Genomic DNA, 21,734 nt, shown 5'->3' on the forward strand with positions numbered 1-21,734 from the left:
GGACAATGATTACGGCTTCGTATGGTTGCAGAGTTCTTCTAGAGAGTTGGAACAATTTCTTTTTTTTTCTCTTTCCTCTGCTGCAATTGAGTACGAGGGAAAAGAAAAAAAGACTCGCCTTCAACAACAAAAACGGTAATACGAGCTGAAAGAAATCATAATCACCGTCGTAAAAAGGTAAACCAGAAGGAGGAAAAAAAAAGGAGAAGAGAAAAAAACAACAACTCAAGTTGTTCTTCTTCATTCTTTGTGTCGGCTGTGGACCCCGGCTGTGCCACGATGCCATCATCCACACACGGGGGTACGTTTCTTGCATTTTCTTCAAAAAATAGTATTAAAAAAACAGAATTGTTGTCCCGGTGTTTTTGTTTGTTAACGAATTATATTATAAGTTTATATATTTAGAAAAAAAATCGTGTGTGTGTGAAAATGACTTGATTTGGTGTACCTGCATTTGTACATTATGGGCAATGCCGCCAAACAAACAACAAAAAATTGGAGCGAAAATTGAGAAATATCGAGTTGCCACATCTGGTCGAGCGGTGGCGCTGTGATCGGAAAGCATGAAGCAGCCACATGATGAAAGTTCTGGTGGTGTGGAAAACCTTTTCAGTCCAGTGTTGAACACGTTGCGGTACGGTTCGTAAAAGAAATCGTCTCTTGGTGGAGGAAGAATTTAGTTTTTTTCGAGTTTGGTGAAACTTGGAGAAAATTTCGTAACAGTTGTGTGTTGATCGTTTTTATGTTTTCTCAGCAACATGGTTGAATGAATATCTGGACGCTGTTTTTTCAGTCCTGAATTGTGTGACCTCGTGCTGCACGTGTGACCTTGGTTTGCAAATTTTGCCTCATTTTCGCATTGTGCAGGAACAGGAAAAAAGAAAACTATGATTGTGCAATTGGTGAACACGTTGTTGGCGGGCGTGTTGTTTTCAACATTGGTGATTGGCTTCAATTTGGAGCCGAGGATCCCCGTCATCAAGAACGGCATGGCTGGCTCATATTTCGGATATTCGGTGGCAGAACATCAATCCATCAGCGTCGAAACAGGCGCCGTGCTCAACAATTGGTAAGTTTTTTTATTGCCATCATTCATTAAGCGAATTTTATCGTTCGATTAACTCACCTGCTGAGTCGACCGTTATTACATTAGTTCATCCATGGAATCATAAATTCAATTAAATGTTGAATTGTTCGAAAAAAAAGGCTGTTGTGGTCATCTAGTCGAAAGTAAACGTCGTAAAACCGTTCAAGGTCGTGCGCTTGACCAATGGCGTGTTCCATATTTCGAATCTCTTTTCACATGTAATATCTTGTGTATGCCACCCATTTCCTTAGTTGAATCGCCATTACAATAATTAGTGATTTTTTCTATCCCCATTACGGAGATCCCTTTTTTCCACAAATCCAACAAGGCATTTTTTTTTAATTTTACCTTTTTTTTTTTACTTTTGTTTTATTTTTGTATGTCTGCTTGGTCGACCACATCGCCGGGGAAAAATAGCTTTTTTTTTTTTAAAACAACAAAATACTCCCTCCTCCCTAAAGCCATTTCCTTTTTAATAACGAGCTTTTAACACGGAATGGGAAAAAGACTTTTCAGTGTTTTATTGATGATCAAACAATGTTTTCATTTTTCGGAAGAGAAACGAAAGTGAAAGTTTTATTTTTTTTTTCCGGGCAAAATATGTCAAAATGATTTGACGCATTGACGATCACAGAAAGTTATTCGTCATCTCTACTCCCGCGGTCCGATGGCTGCACCGCGTTTACTTTGTACGCCCCGAAGGGCAACACGTCAGTTGTCAATCACCAGCTCGCACACAATCATTTCGTTTCACAGTTTTCTCTTTTCTTAATTACTCCGTACGCATTTTTCAATTCGATTAGAAACGGTTTTATAACAAAAAATGGTTTATTCGTTAAACAAATTTTTAAAAAATAATACGAACAAAAAATTGTGTTTTGATTTCTTCGAAAAGGATTGGTCCGTTTTTTTTTTGGCGGAAGATTCCGGTTTTTTACCCCCCCCCCCCTTTCTTTAGCAGCTGAGCAGAAATAAACCGCTATCGCTTCTTCTTTGACTTTGCATAGAAGGATTTACTTCTTTTTTTTTTCTTTCGATGGTAGATCTTCTTCTTAACCAACGAAATCTTTTGATGCAGAACCGACTCTCCCGTTTCTTTTTTTCCAGACAATCAAATTGTAATTTGTTTCTTTTTTTTCCTTCTGCTTCTTTTTCTTTTTACATTGGGGGAAAAAAAAAAGAAAATGTGGGGGGAAATTCTCCTTCTTAACCCCCCCCCCCCCTTTTTTTCCTTCCAGGTATCTTTGTGGCATCTATTCCATCGAGATATTCGATGCTGTAGTTCTTTTTAAACTAACCGGTAAAAAGAAAAGATTAAAAAAATAGATGGGAGAGGGATAGTAAAAGACTATATACAAAAAGATCATCCCACTTCCCTATGAGCGGGGGGTTTCTCGTACCTACGCCAGGTATTGTTCCCCCTTCCTTCTCTCACGTGTAATATTTTTTTCCTTCTTTAGCCTACCCCCCTTCTCACCGCAAACAAAATCGCTTTTTTTGTTGTTGAATTTCCTAGGGGGAAGAGAAGAGACGACTTTGAAATCTACAATTTCACGGGGCATCGCCATCGAATTACGTAATAATTTTCGCTATTTTGATTGTTTGTGGTCGTATGGTCGTCTCCGGTGTGACGCACAGTAGACGTCTATTGTTTTTCACGGTTATCGGGAAATGTCTTCCATCAATCTTTTTTTCTTTCTTTCTTTTTTTTTTTTGGAATTCCAAACGGATTTTTTTTTTATGTCGAGGGGCAAAGCGTTTCGTTGGAGGGGGGCTGAAAATGCTGTCTAAAGAATCAAGTATAAAAAGAGGTAAAAGAAGAACTTGTCGTCTACCCGTTTCCTCCTTTTCAATATTCTCTTTTTCGAGTTCATGTTCTTTGACATGTTGTGTGTCGCGCACACATAGATGGCTATATACCTCGTCTCTTTTTCTAGCCTTCAATAAAAGAAGGAATTCTTTGTTGTTGTAGGGCTTTTCGTGTTCTCCTCCTCCCTCTTGCTTCACCTTTTCTTTAAAAACACATCACAGGTAAAAAGCGCCAGAGCGTCCTTTTTGCTCCCACCTTGACGTTTCACATAGTTCCGACCGAGGCTAAGAAAGGGGGGAGTACTTTTGTCCATCTTCGTTGGAAATGCAAAACGAGAAATTGATTTTTTTTTTCTTTACCTTTAAAATGTTTTGACCGTGAGTCACAATCGTCCAAAGAAACACTTTGGCAGTCGCTCAAGTTGCGTGTTTATAGTGGGGACAAAACAACAGACGGACATTTTGAGTACCAAGTATTTCTTTTTTTGAAAGTTGTAAACGTTTGTTACGACCTCTTGTGTATTTGGCGTGAGAAAAAGGCGTCGTCTACGTTTGTTTTCTGGGCCTGTCAAAGTGTTTCTTGTTCAATAAGAAGACGACTGTTGGATGAAACAAAATCAACTGGGTTTCCTTCTTTGTTTTGATGGACTTGGAGGTGTTGTTTGCGTGTTGTGATATTTATTCTTGAGAGGAGAGAAAAAAAATCAAAATCAAATCGTTTGGAATGAGATAGAAGAGGAAATGTGAACGAAGAAATGATGAATCGTCTGGTTGATCCACTCGATGAATTAAAGATGAAGGGTCACCAACATTTTCCAAACCGGAAAATTTTGAAAACCTCCGACGTACCTTAAATGGATGCGACGCCATCATTTCTTTTAGTCTCATTTGTATATGATGAGAAAACGAATGGGAAATTTTTATTTTAAATTTTCGGGGACGTGCGGAAGAGGAGCTACTTCAACTGGCAACCTAGAAAGAAGGGGGGGGGAGGTGATGACGAGTTGTTGTGGCGTCAAACAACTTTGTCATCGTTTTCCAAGAAAAAAAAAAATAAGCAAAAATTCAGTAACACTGAATTCAAGTACCACGTTTGAAATGCGTGCGTGTCCACTAGCGAACTAATAACATTTTTTTTTTAAACATGGCGTAATGATGATGATGTAAAGAATAATAACATACGTAAGGGACGCAGGTATACAGGTAGATTGATTGTGTTACACGCGACCCGGCCCTCCGTGACGGTGCGAGTTTTTTTTTTGTGTGTGTGTGGTGTGGTCGGTTGGTGCTATATCCTCTTCGTTAGACACGTCAATTGGCCCAAGAAACCACTACCACCGCACTAGGAAATAAAAGAAGACGACAACAACAACACAACAAAAGAAAAAGATTTTTTTTTTTTTTCGTGACTAATGCAATTTGATTGTCAGCGAAATTCTTTCTTGAATTATTTTTGGATGTTAGCCGTGACGAAATAAGACACACGTCGCCATTGCCGCCAAAAGCCGAGAGGAAAAAGAGAATAGAATAATGTAAAAATGTGTCGGCAAAAGCGTGCAAGAATGGAACCTGAGAGAATCAGTAGTCAGTAAAGCCAAGAGAGAAGACACATTCTTGGATATCTTTCCAGATGGCCGCCGTTACGCCATTTCGTATTGGGGTCTGTCCTTCCACCAACAGTCCAAGAATATATAAAAGAGAAGCTAGCAGTGCTATTTGGAACGCCAGAATTATTTGCGCCGTTGTTTTTTATGAATCTTTCTTTAAAAGACGTGCCAGATTTTCTATTTCGGACAGCGGAGGTGCCCCAATTTCTCTCGAAAATAGAATTTTTTTTTTTCTTTTCCAAGTGACATCACCCACACAATTGAAAGTGACGGTGAAATGCTTGGCATTTAAATTGTTGACCTAGTACGAGACAATCTCCTCTTGATAAATAACTGGTTGGACTCTTTTTATCGCATTGTGTTGTCCAAGTACATCGTACAGTGTTTTTGACGGATAATTAAAGAAACGGGAATATAAATTTTTTTTTTTGGGAACACGTTCGTCGACATTCCTTTTTTGTTTTTGTTTTTTTTTGCGCGTGACGTTGCATTCAAATATGGCGCGTAAAATAGGGGAGGTTAAAACAACGGATTTTTACCTGCTTGGTCTAAATTCCTTTCTTTTCCTTGGATATTGATTGATTGCCTTGTTGTTAAAAAAGAGAAAAAAAAGATTGGACGTGTCGGTTTGTTTCCGTAGAATTTTTTGAAAATCGACAAAACATTCCCTTTATTTTTTCATAATCTCGAGCACGTTGTTGGTTGCATGACGAAAAAAAAACGGGGGGGGGGGTGATTATACCGTCCTGGAAAGCACGTTCCATGCATTATGCATTTGCTCGAATAATAATCTAGGAAAACGGGTGTATTATGAATCGGGTAACCCATCACCAACCCCTCGGGTCAAAATGCCTCTGAAATCAACCGGGACAAACATTTTCTGATGAATTATTGTAATGTTAATGGCAGAAGAAGAAACCCCCTCGCAACTATAAATAAATCACGTTTTCCTTTTGTTTCCTAAGAAAATTTAGGGATTTCAAAAGTTTAACTACCTCCACATTTTGTCGATTTGTCTGGGGGAATTCGTGAGAAACGAGGGGCTTGGTCAGCTCGTTCTTTCGGAAGTCTAGGGGCGTCTCTTCCGGTCGATGAAGCTGTTCGTTTTGTACCGCCAAAACCTGCCCACCAATATGCAACTTAAAATTTGTTTTTCTAGAATTCGGTTTTAATGTGGGAAAAAAATTTTTTTTCTTACCTTGTGAGAAGAAGAAAAGGAGAACAACACATTGGCATCAATTTCTAACTAATGAAAATGGAGCCCCTATTTCTTTTTCTTTCTTGTTGTCGGTTAAGTTTCCATGAGTTGGCGTTACACACGAAAACCGGCTGTCACGCATCTTGACGAATGGCTCCCTTGTTTTCAGCATTTTTATTTTTTTTCCTCTACTTCATTCCCCCCTTTTTTAATGACTATTCGAATTGCCGACCGTGATTTTCTCGACTTTCGAAAGTTTTGACGCCCGTGCAAATGATTTTTTTTTTTTGGGGTCAAATCTATTGCAAAAAAACAGCATCCGAAAACAAAAGAACAGGAAAGAAAAAGAGAGTGAAAGCTGGAAAAGGAAAAGAAACATTCGGCAGCCATAAAGGCTCGTCTTCTTTAACGCATACGATCGTGCAGCAGCGTGAAAGTTTCCATCCACCGTACAGCCTTGGCTTTTTGTGGTCCCGTATTCGTGATCGGCAAAGGCCAAACGAATCCCCACCCCAATCACTTTCGAAATCTTATGTGTGTGTTGCTTTGTTTCTCCCCCCTTTTTTTTTATTCCGTTCTCCCATTCCTTTCCATTCGGCGGCCTTGTGCTATTATGAATTCTAAAAGCCCAAGTGTCTTTGCGTCACGGCGTTTTTACGACAGTACACCTCGAAAAAAAAAAAAAGCCTGGCCGTTTTTGTCATGGCAACACGTTAGCAAAAATGTCCATAAAAGGGGAAAACGTGTTATGTCGTCATTTGAATTAAATAATACGTGGGAAGGGAATTTTAAAAAGAATGGACAGAGAAAGTTTAGCGATGATGACAAAAATGATGATTTTGCACGAGTTTTTAGATGACTCATCCGCCTTAAAGGAGCTAACAGAGATTTTTCTTCGGGGGGGCCCCATCATCCGATGGAAAGTCTGGAACGCAGACAAATCGTGCCAGTTTTTGGCAGCCTCTCTCTCTCTCCCCCCGGATTTTTTTTTTTTATTCTTCTCCATCGATGTTGCTGGTACAATCAAAGCTAGTGCTTGTCGTTGTTACACTTTGCCCCGACGACAAGACCAGTCGTCGTTTTTATCTCCTACTATTCATCTTGTTGTCCTTCTTTTTCCACCCTCCATCAGTTTGTTTTCTCTTCCTGTGTTCCTTATTGGAAGCGGAACGTCTTCCATCTTATTCCATTGCGTTAGAGTAAATGGGAAGCATCTAACTGGAGAAAGACAAGCTTCCAGTCGTTGTTCACTCTCCTAGTGTGTATCGATCCAGCTTGTTTATTTGAGTAAAAACAGGCATCTTGTGTGTGTGTGTGCCAGGCTAGTTCTCTCTGTTGTTGTGTTTGGTTGCTTGTTTGTTCCAGTCGACGGAGCCGTTAACGAGCTACTTCCTCGAGCAAAGCCGCCCCGGACAACTGAGAAATCACTTGTGTGTCAAGCGCTTTCTCTATCGTTTACCGTTCAAAGCGATCGATATAACCGACGATAGAATATTTTCCTTGTCTATACGGGCTCATGTTTTTGTTGGCCCAGAATCAAGAAAGAAAGAAAAAATACCCGCACCATTTTATGTAGGGAAGAACTGTCACGAGCTGGAAGTGATTGACCTTAGATCGATATATTCTTGTTGTTATTTATCTTGTGCGTATTGCAACAAACGGCGGCTAAGACGCCAACGACGTCTGTTGGGTGTTATTACGATGCATCAGTGGCGGAGGACAAGCGATACTCGATATCTCCCTCCACCCTTCAGTTGAGTCTCTTGTCCCGAAAAATCTCCCCCTAAAAAAGAAATATCCACGCCCTTTTTTTTTCTTCTTCTTTGAAGAAGAAAGAAGGGGATTAAGTTTCTCCACCGTGTCGCGTCTAAAGGATCTCCTGCATAGCAGACGGGTTTGGATTTCACGTTTGAAAAACTTGTCTCCGCATTTCTCCTTCGGAAGTATTTTTTTTTGAATTTGAAGAAAAAAATGCACATCCTCTCCTGTTTCCCTTTTGCCGATTTTTTTTTTAATCCATTCAAATTGTTTGCATTTTAAGATTTTGGGCTGTGTGATAAGGGCAGTCGTTGAAAGTGAAATGGGGAAAGAAAAAGAAAGAAGTTTTTGTCTGTTGCTCCACTGCTCCCGGGTATGTTCAACTAGACCTCCGTGGGGGAGAGTTTAAAAAAAGGGAAAATGATTGCCCAATTTTTTTTTTTTTGCCCGCCTTGAGCGTCTCCAAGTTAAGAGTGGTACTATACACTAAGGTACTTACACACGGATGATGATATCGGAACGAAAATGTCTATCATCAAAATCTGGCGGTGTAAAAAGGCCAGGCTCTTTTGTTGGATGGCGACCGACCGCTTCGGTTACGCGTGACCGACTCTTCTTTTGTCGACAACTGGATTTGCCGTCCAGCAATTGGTTTGTGATGTCTGCAACGGATTTTTTTTTTTTCATTTTTAAGGAGAGAGCTTAAAGTGTTGAAAAATGTTTCTTCTTATAGGGGAGGGATTTGGGCGTTGTCTCGCATCTCTTCCGCGTTTTGTGTGTCCACCACTTAAAAGATCCATCGCGATCCATTCCTCAACCTGCTCGAAACATTGCGACTAGGTGTAGAAAGCAATAAGAAGAGGGACGTACAAGAGCCGCCCGTAAAACCTCACTTTCTTCTTTTGTGCCTTTTTATTTTTGGCTGGGTGGAGTGCACCTCTTCTCTATTTTTTTGGGCATTTTTGTTTTGGGACCAGCCCCCCTCCAAACACCTTTTTTTTTTTCTGGGACCCAGTTTCTGATTTATGTACATGTCGTTTTTCACAGAAACATGTGACGTTAAAAAAAAAAAATCATGGATCTTCTTTAAAAAAAAAAGTAATCAGGTAATGAGGTATTATGTTATTGTTATAGAAATAGCCTTTTTAAGAACGATGGAATAGCAAATGTTGTAAAATGTGGCTTGTCTGACCTGCCATTATTCAAACTGATCGTTTACCCTTGTATTGTTATTTTCTTTTTTTTTTTTTTTTTTGCTTTATCGTTCGTTTATTTGCGGTTTTTTTACAAGGGCCCCTCGTAAGGAACTAGTCGGGTTGTCATTTGGATGTTCTTACCAAAAAAATAATGTGTTTAACTAGTGTGTCTACGTTTAAGCTCCTTATTTTTTTGTGCTAACGACATGTCGATAAATAACGCGAAACCATCAAACACGTTTTAAAAGAAAAAAAAAGCCCAAACGAAGTCATTGGAAATGGTTTTTTTTTTTCTTTTTGGAGGTGCGACGGCCCAGCACTTATTGCGCGATGAAAAATAGCTCTTTCTTTCCTTTTGGCAGTTGTTTAGGACATCTACTGTCTGTCTGTTTCCTCCTCTAGACAGGAGGGGGGAAGATCCGTCATCGTTTGGCGGGCGGGAATCGTTTGAACGTGAGTCCCCCTGGCTTATTCCCTCTGTTCCACGGCACCTTTCTCTTTCTGTTGTTGTTACGGTCGATTTCTCTTTTTTTGGTGGGCCTCCCATATCTCAAGAAAGAAGATGGTGATGGCCGTTATTTTTTTTATTTTTTTTTTTTGTTGTACTGAGGCGCCCACCCGTCGGGACGGCCAGGCCCCGTTTTCACATGAGTTTGCTAGTTCTCGTCACTTTATCCGATTCTTTCCTACCAACAGAATTAACGGCCTTTTTTTTTTGCCCATTTTGTTCGTGGAATGACCACTCTGTACACACGCGGTCTCTTGTTGCGTCAATGACGTCAAAGGCCCGTCGAAAATGGCCCTTCTATCTCTACAACTCTTGGGCTTGTTTTTACTTCTATGGGCTGTTGTTGTTTGTCCCAATCGACTTTGACGGATAGACTTTGACCGAGTCAATATGCGCCCTCAACGAACGTCGAAAAAAAAAAGGTCGAGTTGGTTAACCTCAATCTCTTGTTGATTGTTTGACTTTTTTGCCTGATTTCCGCTGATCGCATCTGCGTCCTTATCTCATTGTGGGAATTGATCTGACCATCTGCTGTTTTGATCGTGCGCACTCGCTCTTTTTTTTTGTGTGTTCGCTCGGTAGCGACGTCTCTCAATTATTTTCCATTCGTTGAGAAGTCCGACTATATCCAAGCCAATTGCCATTGCGGACGGATGACAGAGAAGAGGGGGACTCGTTTGTAGTCGCCCCATCAGCAATAAAAAAGAGATATGTACTGACTGCAATTGGTCTCTTGTTCTTATTTGATCCTTTTACTTGCGCTTCTATATTGACCCTCCATTACAAGTTCACTTGACCGACTGTCTCTCTCACTCTCCGGAAATGCGTTGCGAATCGTCCAATCGAGCGGAATGGTCATTTTTCTCGTCTCCCAATTTTTCAGATGCGATCGTGTTTTCGAAACTGGACAGGAAATGGAAGAGCTGCATGCGTGGGAGTGGCGTTTCAACAGTCCGGTTATGTTGTGTACTAAAATTCACGCTCCATTGGATCCGTTTCCAAGTGAAACAAAAGCCTTGCGTTCTCTCTCTCTCTTCCCCCCACAACAACAATAATCCTTTTTTGTGGCGTAGTTATGCGATCCCCTTTTTATTTGAAGGTTCTCAGCTGCGTTTGTACCCACCCAATCAGTTGAATCAAACAAGAGAAAAAAAAAACAAAGCTTCGTGAAATGCGGCCGGAATTAAAGAAAATGTTTGAAACACGGAAGAACTCTGGAAAAAGCGTTTCTTGGTTTTTGATGGATGGGAGTAACACGAGGTGCAAAAACGCTTCTTTTTGGGGGTAGACTTTTTTGTGACCCGAGTCACAACGTTTCAGAACTCGCCAGTCCCGCACAACACACGCGCAGCAACCGACTGCGTGTGATGGCGCATCTCAAGAGTCTGATGATGGATGACTGGCCGTAACGAGAGAAACATTCGTTCGTTAGAAGCGTAGCTGAAGCGTAAGCAAAAAGAAATATATTCCGGGTCGTCCCTTTTTTTTTTTTTTTTTTTTTTTTTTTGAAGAATAATATTGAAGACTGTCGGAATTCATCTACTGGAACCAATTGGAAATGGTTAGAAGATGATCCTTGACGTGTCTTCTTCCTTGATGATTCTACACGCGAGAAACGTCATCGTTTCGAAAGATTCTCTCTTGATTGGATATAAATCTAGAGGAAAAAAAAGGAAAGACAGACGCTGATTCACAAAGACATGCATTTTTTTTTTTTTTTTGTTCACGTTGAACGTACGAGTGGGGGTTACGACCAGAGGTCATTAGCGTTTGAGGCTATGTTTTGGGTGGGTGCTGTCATCCGTCATTGTCGAGCGCATAGTACATGAGGGTCTATGGTTCGGGATCAAGATTTTTGTCAGACCCTGCCTTAGCCTCAGGTCATCATGGCATTGTGCTTAATCAAGATAGGAATAAGATAGACCGTAGGGAAGTAACACGAAATGTTGTAGAGAGAGCAATGACGACGAGACATCATCATCATTATCATCCGTCATTGGCTTTTGATGGAGGGCCATGGATTGACTGTCTTGTCATTGCGTTTTCGTGACTGGAACAACAGCGTTAAACACTAGTGGCTCCCGGTCACTTAGCACGGCGTGAGAGGAGGTCAACAAAAGCCTCACCTTGTTTTTTGTTGTTCTGTTGTTGTTTAATAATAGAGCGATTCCGGTTGGATGAATCGGTGTCAGGGAAAACCATTTCAATTCGTGGAAATTTCGTATGCAAGCATTGCAGTCGGATGCAATGGACGGACCGTGGGCGCGAGAGAGTCTTGACTTTTCGTGCGTACCATAAACCGCGATTTACGAACCTTTCGCTGGAGATTCTCGATTTCAATTACTTTATACTGTGTGTGTGTGTGTGTGTGTACACACATAGCCGTATCCGATGACATCATCTAAACATTTTCTACCCAAATAAAAAGCATTTGCGAAAAAGAAACAAAGGAAAGGCAATGAAATTTATTACGTCATCCGGTTGGTGGTTTGCAAGACCTTTTTCTGGTTTGGTAAGGGGAGGGAAGGGGGGGGGGAGGATTGTGAACAAAAGGCAGTTTCTATAATTTTCCATGTTTGGATTATTTTTTACAGCCATCGACTTCCGGTGTGTCATGTTACCTTTTACGTTGATCGTGACATATTGGACAATTAAACGCAGCAAACAATAGCGCTAAAAGATGGCGCTAACTGATTGCGTCACTGCGGTTGGGCGGCAAAGAATTGCATGACATCACATATAATAGTACAAGTCCGACAGTCTTGTTTTTGTGTGTGCTGGCAAATGCATTATTTCGTGATCGGCCGGTATTAGAATAAATGCAGCGTATCTTTGTGTGTTTAGTGCGTACGTGTACACATCCCGCCGACAGAGATTGACGATGACAATCTTTTGGCGCAGTGTACTTTCGTGTGTGTAATGATTCAGACTTCCCTCTTTTGTTCCCCCCCTCATTGGATGGACGAATGCATACGGATGTTGAAATAAAATGCAGAGACTTTGCTGTTGCCCCGCCTGCCATATTTGGATGATTAATTAACCTGTTCTTTTGTTTGATTTTTTGTTTTGTTAAAAGGCTGCTAGTGGGAGCCCCGTTGGACCAGAACTTACAACCGGGAACGAACCGTTCTGGAGCGCTGTGGAGGTGTCCGATGACGACACGGAGCAACGACTGCGTCCAAGTCGTCACCGACGGGAAACGAAGTACATACATCTTGATCCAATCTCTCTTTTTTTTTATTTATTTAATTCTTCAATTTAAAACTATTGCCATTAATCAAAAGTGTTTTAATCATTTTCTTCTTTATTTATATTTTCGTTAATCGATCTTGCGCTGAGCTTTATTAGGCAGTTGAACAAACAAAAAACAGAGGAAATTAGTATTTAGTAGTCGAAATTTTTTAACACCAATTTTTGTTTTCTTTCGCGCCGATTAATGACTTACCTTGACGCTAAATTATCGATCAATTGATTTGTTTAATGAGGCCAACTTTCATTTCAAAGATATTAATCAAACAGCTAGTCCAAACAATATTTACATATTTTCGGCAGCATTATTAATCTTTTCAATCAATCCATCATCGCAGCTGTAGTGTTTGTTTTCATCTTCTCTAGACTGTCGATTTGTTTCATCTCGCCAGTGCTCATTAAAGTCTAGTATGTGTCGATACATCTTTCCGTTCGACCTTAATGGCGTTACGTGTTGATTTAATATGTTTCATTGTATACCACCTTCATCTTCTCTTTCTCTTTCTTTCTTTCTTTGTTTTTTTATTTTTCACGATAAAACAAAAAAAAACAAATCTGTCTCAATGTCCATCATCACACACAGACGCCGAGAGCTACTTGTACGACGAGAGTAAGTCGATCCGTCAAACCCATCAACCGTCTGTTTATTAAATCCTTATCACATCCTTTGATTTCCATCTTTCTTTCTTTTTTTTTTTTTTTTTTTTTTTTTTAAATAAATTTATTCACCTTCACGTTTTTGACGAAAGAAGAAGAAAAGAAAAGACTATCGATGTGTTTGATGTTTCATCTTTCTGGCACACGCTCAACGGTCACAACCTGAAAAGAATTTTCTTCCTGGTTCAGGTGCTTTTTGAAACATGCAACATCAAACACCTTCGAAAGACTAACTTTAAAAAAAAAAAAAAACCTTCGTTCATTTTTTTTTTTTTTTGAAATTCATTTTTCACATCTACCCTTTTACGCAGACGACTAGACAACACCTGATTGGATTTGCATTGTTTTCCTTCACATTCTAAATATTTATTTATTTTTCTTTCAATTTATTATTTTATTGATGGACGTGAAAAAGCATGTCGTTTGTTGTTCTTCTTTCACTATCGTCTTGCATACTATTATTTATTTTTTTTTCGAAATTTACTGGCCCTCTTTTATTATTGATGATGCTTACGCTTTGAATGATTTCACTCGCTTGGCTCTCTCCTGTTTTCAGCTTTTTTTTTTTTTTTTGGCTACAATCACGCGCACAACTTTCAACACGTTTGAAAAACATTCAACTTCTTCCATGCCTGTCTTTTTTTTTTTCTTTAAAATTTTTTTTTTATCTTGAAATTCCTATTTTGATTTATTCATTTGATGCGCAGACGCAAACAAAAACTGACCAAAATGGTGATTCTTTTTTTTTCCCCGACCCTATTTTATTCGTTGTTGAGCGGAATCCAATCGTGACGTGCACTGTTCCCATTTGACACCAAGTTTGACATGCCTTGTGTGTTGTTGACAACAAACAAACAAAAAATGGGCGAGCGTACGCCACGATTGTGTTTTTTTTTCCCCTTTCAGAAAGGCATGAAAAATTTCTCTCACTTTATTTTTTGCTCGACTGTTTATTTTTTTCTTGGAATGTTTTCAAACAACCGAGAAAAAAAAATTCCAAAGATGCACAGACAAAAAACACATTTACAACACCAACACTTCCAATTTTGAATCGAATGTCTCTGCATTTATTTTTATCCTTATTTTTCTTTCTTAGAAAGATATTATCCCTGAAACCTCTCCTCTTTTCTCTGAGTTAGTCTTCAACGAATCCATGTTTGTAGTCGATAACAAATGCTGATGATGTCATGTTTTTCTTTCCCTTAAATGCGTCTTTGCTGCGGATGTGTGGCTGATGATCAAATTAGATATCCGATCGAACCAGTTAGTGCCTCCGCTGCCGGACGAGATCAAGGACGGTCAATGGTTGGGCGTTACCGTACGGAGTCAAGGACCTGGACGCAAAGTCTTGGTGAGTTCGGCTTCTATTTTCTTTTTTTTTTTCTTTTTTCACTTTTTGAAACGTGTTATCTCTCTCTTATATACACGTGGCCGCTCGTCTGGCCCTCTGTTTGCCTTTCTGAGTAGAACCTTCCTGTTAAATAACGCGCTATTGAATCTTTCTTTTTGGAGGAGCCTTTGCGTTTGGAGCTTGTACACAAAAACTCGAAAGAAAAAGAACCTGTTGTGGGTATGTATATATATGGGCTTGTTCAATCAGTCGCTTTATTTGGGAGCTTTTTCAACTGCTGAGTCAATATTGGAAATTCTCCACAACTTCCAGAAGATGTGGCCTAGCAAAAAAAAAAAAAAAAAAAAAAAAAAAAGGACACTGACCCAGCGTTCCATTCCATGTTTCTCCGGCATCCAACTGAATCAATATTGTCTCCTTTTTATTTTTGCTGGAAAAATATGGATAGGCAAACAGATGGGGTTTTTGAGGGGACCAATTCTTATCGTTCGTTTAAACTAATACGAGGGTCCTTAGATTTACTAAGGGACTGGATGCAAGTTTGTACTCGATGCGAAATGTACTCCGCCTTTGCGGGTTTAAAAAGGTCGCTTATCTCTCTGTTCCCCGCCTTTTGCGAACTGCCCCACCCTTTGTCAATACGTTGAACTGCACTTTAGGTAGATTAGTTTAAGCGTACACAAAAAATGTGGCAAATCTTTTAAATGCGGACAGTTTCATTAAATTGATTTCCTTTTTTCAAGGTTTGCGCTCATCGCTACATCCGCAAAGGCGCCGACTACCAGGTAAATTGAATTTTTTTTTTTTTTTGTTCTTTCTTTCCAAATGGCACAATGTCAATTCATTTGTTTCTTTTTATGCGCTCATTTTGTTGTTGACAGTGGGGCCAGGGCTTGTGCTACACGCTGACCCAAAATTTGGACTATGACGAAACCTGGGAGCCTTGCCGCGGCCGTCCGACCACTTGGTATGCCAGATTCGTTTTCAACTACTTCCACTATCTACGCTCGTTTGTTTCACGCGAGAGCGTCTACTTTTATCTCCTTCATTTCGGGGCCTTTTTGGAATGTTGCTGCTGCTGTTTTTTTTTTTTCTTTTTACTTGTGTTTCTTTTGAGGCCCAGTGCGTTTAGTTCCAAAAATAAATCAAATGATTTTTAACTATACCCCTACCACACCACATAGGGCTCATGAGCAATTTGGCTACTGTCAAGCTGGAACGTCCGGTATGCTGCTGGACGACGATACGGCCCTGATTGGCACGCCCGGGCCGTACACCTGGCGCGGCACCGTCTTCGCCGTCTCCGTGTCGGACGATTTCCTCCACCGAGACAAGACGCTTTATTACGGGCCGCTAACCCAGGATCATTCGCCCGTCGACAAATATAGCTATCTAGGTACGGCCATCTTTTTCTTTTTTCGTTTCCCCTTCTTTTTCTATTTCTTTTTTTATTGTGCGCTTCAACATTATTTGAGCCCGCTTGAGCCGGCCTACAGCGGCTCCCGCACGAATAGCCAGCTCATAAAAAAACAAAACAAAAGGCCTCAATAGCTTAAGATGACTGTATCTGCTAGTGTCATCTTTTGGGGCTTTTCTTTGTTATGCCACATCGTTAAATGTTTAATCTTATCGCTTCTTGTTGTTTTGATTTTCGCGCTTCCCACCCCCCGCCGATGGAATGGCACGAAAAAATAACAGGAATGAGCGTCACTTCGGGCAAGTATTTCGGCAGTAAAGTCAGCTACGCGGCGGGCGCGCCCCGATCCAATGGAACCGGCCAGGTGGTCATCTTTACCAAAGTGAAGAAAGCCGAGAGCCAATTGCGCGTCCAACTGGTCCTTAGCGGCGAGCAGTTTGCTTCCAGCTACGGCTACCAAGTCGCCACGGCGGATCTCAACGGTGACAGGTGAGTTGGATTTTCTCTCTTGATTGTTGTTACTGCCATCATCGGCAATTCGTGCCCAGCGGGAGTGGTTGCCTTTTTTATTTATTTCTCTCCGCCTTTAGTGGCGATGCAAATGTGTCATTAGGATGTTATGTTTCTACATCGATGAACGCCCCCTTTTTTTTCTTCTGTCTATTGGCGTTGGCAATGTTTTATTCATTGCCGTGATTTGATGGCTGGGCAAGAATGAAAGGAAGGGGTAGGGGGAGGAACCGTGACTAGAAGAAAATTGAATTCACTCGATGATGATTTACATAACTATGGAGAAAGGATGCCATCGTTGCAAGATGCACATGAGAACATCACGGGTGTGCGTCAAGTTTCTTTGATTTCCTCCCGTCTTCCTATCGCGCTCTCCATCCTCCTTAGACATGTTGATGATGAAATAGATAGTCTAACTGGAATATAGCCCTGGCAGGAAGGATACCATCCCAAAAATGGGATGTGCTGGTTGCTTTGACGTCCAACCAATTTGTTAGTGTGATTTGTTTTTCTGTACACGCATTTGGTTGATTTCTCGTTTTGTGATGTTGATTTGATTGGGTTTTTTTTCCCTTACGCACTCGCAAAACAGCCGAGCCGATCTGATTGTAGGCGCTCCGTTTTACTACGATCGAGAAGCGGGCGGTGCCGTCTATGTCTATTCTAACCCGCCCGATGGTGGTTTGACGGCCAACACGCCCTACGTCAAACTAGTAGGCAAGCCTGAATCCAGGTATGTTCATCCTCTTTTTATTCACTTGAATTTCACACACGAAAACATCCCACCATCAATTGCTTTTTTTTTTTTTTTTTTTTTTTTTTTTTGAAATATTCTTTCACCTCTTTCCAAAACTTGAATCGTGTTTCTTTCTTTCAGGTTCGGATTCGCGTTGACCAATCTTGGAGACATCAATAAAGATCGGTACGAGGACTTGGCCGTGGGCGCGCCGTACGAAGGCAGGGGCGTCGTCTACATCTACCTCGGTTCCAAACATGGCATCATTACCGAACCATCCCAGGTATTGTATTGTAGAGAAACAAGATACATCTGCCTTTTTAATATTGTCCCATTTATCTCGCAATTCCCCGTCCATATACATTTCCATGCAAACCTTTTGTCCCGTAGGAAATAAATGTTTATGTCTAGCGCGGTAGAGGGTTGTGCAACTTGCCTTTCTGTTTCTTAAAAAAAAAGAAACAGAGGGAAAATGCGCAAATTTATACGCGTACTACTGGACACGTTGAAGTTGAGAGTAATAGTTGTGTTTCTAAAAGCGGGGGGTTCCATAAACCACGCCAAACTGGGGTTGCGTTCTGCTGCCGTGTTCTTCAACTTTCGTTTTACGAGTTACCTTTTTTCTTGGTGTTGTATCGGCCTCCGCGCTTTCACGACGGGATAATAATGATAGGGAAAAAATAATGGTGCTCTCTCGCCTCTTGCTTCACGCCCAAACTTTGTGAGCGTGTACGGTACTTGTCACGCGGTCGAACAAGTTTTCCCAATCGGATCCGTAGTATTATTCACCCTACTGGAAGATGTAGTCGATCGTGTCTGCATCGTGTCCGTTTTATGGATTGCTGTGTTTCTTTTTTTCTGTTCGAACCACGAATATCAGCAGCTGTCCTAAATCTTTCTCGTTTTATTTTTTGTTAAAACTTTAAATTAAAATTCGATTATAAAATGTAGATTTTGAAGGCGGAGGATATACCCGGTGTTCCTCCATCTACATTCGGCTATTCGTTGAGCGGCGGCCTGGATATGGATCTCAATGACTATCCAGATTTGATGGTGGGCGCTTACGAAGACGATCGGGTTTTCCTCATCCGATCGAGGCCCATCATCGGCATCCTGACTCGCGTCCAACCAGAAGAGAATTTGAAAAATATCGACCCAAACAGTCCCGGATGTGAGAAGTATCCCAATTCAACCGAAGTCTGGTGAGTTTAGTCTCTCTCGCCTTCAACAACACGAGATAACCTTTTGATTTCTTCTTTAAAAAAAAAAAAAAAAAATGATATTTGGTGCCCATGAGGTCATGATTATATCGAACATGTTTTACATCATGTCCGTTCTAGTTTCTCGTTCAACGCCTGCTTCGCCATGGATTCAATGGAGGGTTTCCTGCGAGCCAACGATCTAGAACTCAAGTACCGGATCGAGGCCGAGACGTTCAGCGGGCGCAAATTCTCCCGCGTGCGCTTTGCCCACGGCTTGTTGGAGAAACCCCATGTTGTCGAGAGGAAAATCCAGCTGAGGGGCGTTCGCAACGGCACCGAGCAGTGCTTTGAGGAGACGGCGTTCGTCAAGGTTTGTTCTCCTTTGGCTCATGCCCATCATATTTTTTTCTTCTTCTTGTGATGGAATTTTATCGATCGTTTTTCTCCCTCCTTTCATCTCCCTATCGGAATTAAAAAGAAAACTAAAAAACAACAACATTGGAATGAAACTTGATTATGTATGCAGGAGGGGACGCGAGACATTCAATCGGCCGTAAAGTTCCGCATGGGCTACACGCTGGTTCAGCGGGAGCCGAGGAGCCCGCGTGAAGGCGACCCTTTGCCCAACATCAACCAATATCCGATCCTCAACCAGCAGGAGGCATCCAAAACCTTCCAGGCCACGTTCGAAAAGGACTGCGGCGATAATGATGTCTGCGAGAGTAACATGGTTACCGTAGCCAACCTCGATCTCCCTCAAGGTATTGTCTTGTAATGGATAACCCGAAAGGAAGGCCGACTTCATGATTCACTCGCCACCCCACCATTTGTTTGACGTGACGTTAAAAATTTTTCTCCCTCTCTGTTTCAAACCTCAGGCGAGGATGGAGTTTCCATTTTGGAGCTCGGGGAACTGCAGGAAGTCGTCCTCGATATTTCAGTGACGAACACGGGAGAGTCGGCCTACGAGGCCGGTTTGTATGTTTCTCATCCACGCACTCTGAGCTTCATCGGACGCGTCTCGGAAGCAAATCAACTGCTTTGCAATTCGTTCAACAGCACCATGGTTACATGCTCGCTGGGCAACCCCTTCAAACACGGGTAACGAGGACAGATTGCCACTTGAATCTGTTTTGCCAGACTATATATATATTTTCATTTCCTATTGACGGGCAGCTCTGGATACGTCAAACTTCGCTTCAATCCAAGCGCCGTCGAGGATTCTGAAGCCCGCCTGGCTTTCCTCATTTTTACCAATACAACATCTCAGGAACTGGACCCTCAAGGAGAAATTCCAGTTCTTGCTAACGTCGTCAAACGTGCCGAAATCTCTATTAAAGGGTAACTAACAAAAAGCCCCATTTTTTTGGAGCTTCTTTTTTCTCATCAGGCATTTTATTTCTCGTGCGTAAAAATTGCTAATTTATGCGTTGGGCTGATTATTCAGACTGGGCCGTCCGGAGCAGGTCTTCTTCGGTGGTGAAGTTAAACCGACCATCAAGTACCGAGACGAAATTGGACAGCCTTTGTTGCACAGCTACGAAATCTACAATGCCGGACCGTGGAAAGTGCCATACCTGTCGGTTGTCGTTTCTTGGCCTTACCAAGTTGAGAACGGGAAGCCCATCGGCAAATGGCTCCTCTACATGGATGAGACCCCTAAAGTCGACGGTACACGATCCTTTCATTAAAAAAATATACCCTTTGTCGTAAAATGCCGACGCTGATGAGCGTTCCGAAATCAAATTCTGTCCGGAAAAGACAATCAGCTGGTTTTTTAACTATCGTTTAACGCGCAGGTGATGGTGAATGCATTATGGATCCGAAGCAAGTTAACGTTCTTGACCTCCCTAAACGGCCCGGATTCGTCGAGGCTCCTATCGAACATCTGGCCAGACACTTACCCGTTCCGACTATCAGTGACATTGACGAAAATGAAATCGATTCGACGTCGGTTAATACTACTCGTAAGAAGCGCCAAGCAGGAGTCGTCATTTTGCCTGAAGCCATTGTCGATAATGAAGGCAAAACCAGGCACGTCGTTACCATGGTAACGACTCAGATCTTGATCCTCAGTTGCTCCATTATTCATTTTCCTAATTAAATTGTGTAATTTTTTTATTTTTTAAAATTTATTTAGGATTGTGACCGTGGAACGGCAAAGTGCTTCATGTTCCGTTGTAACATTAGAAATCTACAGCGCAAGCAGTCAGCTGTCATTAAAATCCGAGCCAGGTCCATTTGAGCTTTGTTTTCAAACCAGTTTTGCGTCGTCAGCGGTCGTAACTCAATTTGTTCCTTTTTTTTTTATTAGATTATGGAACGCGACTCTCGTAGAAGATTTCCCGGGAATCCACACTGTCAGAATACGTTCCAAAGCGCACATTTCCTTGGATCCGTCATTGGAAATTACCCAGCGGATCGAAGATGACTTCGATTACGTGAGTTGTTTTTAAAATAATTAGTTATGTTTCGATTTATATTATTTTCTTGGTTGATTAATTCCTGGAATCCCCTTTATCAAGGCTGAAACGATGGCCTATCCCGACCGATTGGACACGGGCGAAACGCCGGCCGTCCCATTGTGGATCATCATCGTCAGCGTGTTGGCTGGTATTCTGCTGCTAGTCCTCCTGATTCTCTTGCTTTGGAGACTGGGATTCTTCAAGCGCAAGCGTCCTGATCCTACCCTGAAAGGCAGTCTATTGCAAAAGGACAAAGAACTCAACGGAGAATACATCTCATAGTGTTCCACGTAAAAGCGAAAGGTGAGAGCGGCTTTCCATATGTGCCTTTTTATTATCCTGTTCGTGACTGGCTCTGATGAGTGTGTGACGTAGTGATCTCGCGCAAACCAACGAGTCGTTGAGATGTATAGGAGAGAATCATATATTGTATACAATTTTAATTTATAAATAACAAAGAGAAAATGTTGATGCGTTGTATTGAGTTGATGGTGCAATGCCAACTCAATCAAGACGAACTATCAAGTGCCATTACGTCAACCCGCTGAGTGCCAGACGTGCACGTGTCTGAGCGTCCAGTTTGGGTTGTTTGAAAGTCTGACGAATTTTGTGCCCTCCACTGTCCATCAAACCACCACCGTCGAACCCCATGTTGTGTTTTTACCTGTAATTATATATGCATAGTTATATTCGTGATTTTTAAAGAAGGCAAGAAAAAAGAGGCGAGAGAAATGTTCGATTCGTTCATTTATTGGGTGCTTGTTTCTGTGTGACACTAACCCAATATTTTCTGTAGACATATTTTATTCCTTTTCAAGTTAAAGAAGAGAAAGTAAAAAGCAAAACAAAAAAGAATTCAATCGTGATTCCATATCGCACTATTTTTTTTCGTCTGTCCACTTTTGCGCTCAGTGTGTTCGATATAAATATTGCCGTTTCACTGAATTTTTTTTTTTTTTTTTTTTAACTGTCTCATGATACAGT

General features: G+C 41.3%; 1 protein-coding gene across 2 annotated transcripts; it reads left to right on the forward strand.

Moving 5' to 3' along the window:
* Positions 1–643: 643 nt before the first annotated feature.
* On the forward strand, positions 644–21,605 carry LOC130688029 (integrin alpha-PS1-like). Of its 2 annotated transcripts, XM_057511027.2 has the most exons (20): positions 644–1,069; positions 12,240–12,367; positions 12,996–13,022; positions 14,317–14,420; positions 15,164–15,205; positions 15,302–15,387; positions 15,605–15,816; positions 16,119–16,326; positions 16,940–17,080; positions 17,225–17,366; positions 18,035–18,285; positions 18,424–18,655; positions 18,812–19,046; positions 19,164–19,386; positions 19,462–19,626; positions 19,733–19,956; positions 20,085–20,335; positions 20,426–20,520; positions 20,600–20,726; positions 20,811–21,605. In XM_057511027.2, the coding sequence occupies exons 1-20, from the start codon at positions 888–890 to the stop codon at positions 21,030–21,032; spliced, it is 3,297 nt and encodes a 1,098-aa protein (XP_057367010.1). In that variant the 5' UTR covers positions 644–887; the 3' UTR covers positions 21,033–21,605. The 2 variants fall into 2 exon arrangements, with proteins under 2 accessions (XP_057367010.1, XP_059352247.1); XM_059496264.1 differs by lacking the exon at positions 12,996–13,022 and having other exon boundaries at positions 645–1,069.
* The last annotated feature ends 129 nt before the right edge of the window (positions 21,606–21,734 follow it).

The sequence above is a fragment of the Daphnia carinata genome, chromosome 7, assembly GCF_022539665.2.
Source record: "Daphnia carinata strain CSIRO-1 chromosome 7, CSIRO_AGI_Dcar_HiC_V3, whole genome shotgun sequence".
Lineage (NCBI taxonomy): Eukaryota > Metazoa > Arthropoda > Branchiopoda > Diplostraca > Daphniidae > Daphnia > Daphnia carinata.

Coding starts and splice junctions, on each gene's coding strand:
- LOC130688029 (XM_057511027.2), top strand. CDS start 888: ATGATTGTGCAATTGGTGAACACGTTGTTGGCGGGCGTGTTGTTTTCA. Junction 15,817..16,118: donor CGACAAATATAGCTATCTAG/GTACGGCCATCT, acceptor AAAAAATAACAG/GAATGAGCGTCACTTCGGGC. Junction 17,081..17,224: donor GTAGGCAAGCCTGAATCCAG/GTATGTTCATCC, acceptor TCTTTCTTTCAG/GTTCGGATTCGCGTTGACCA.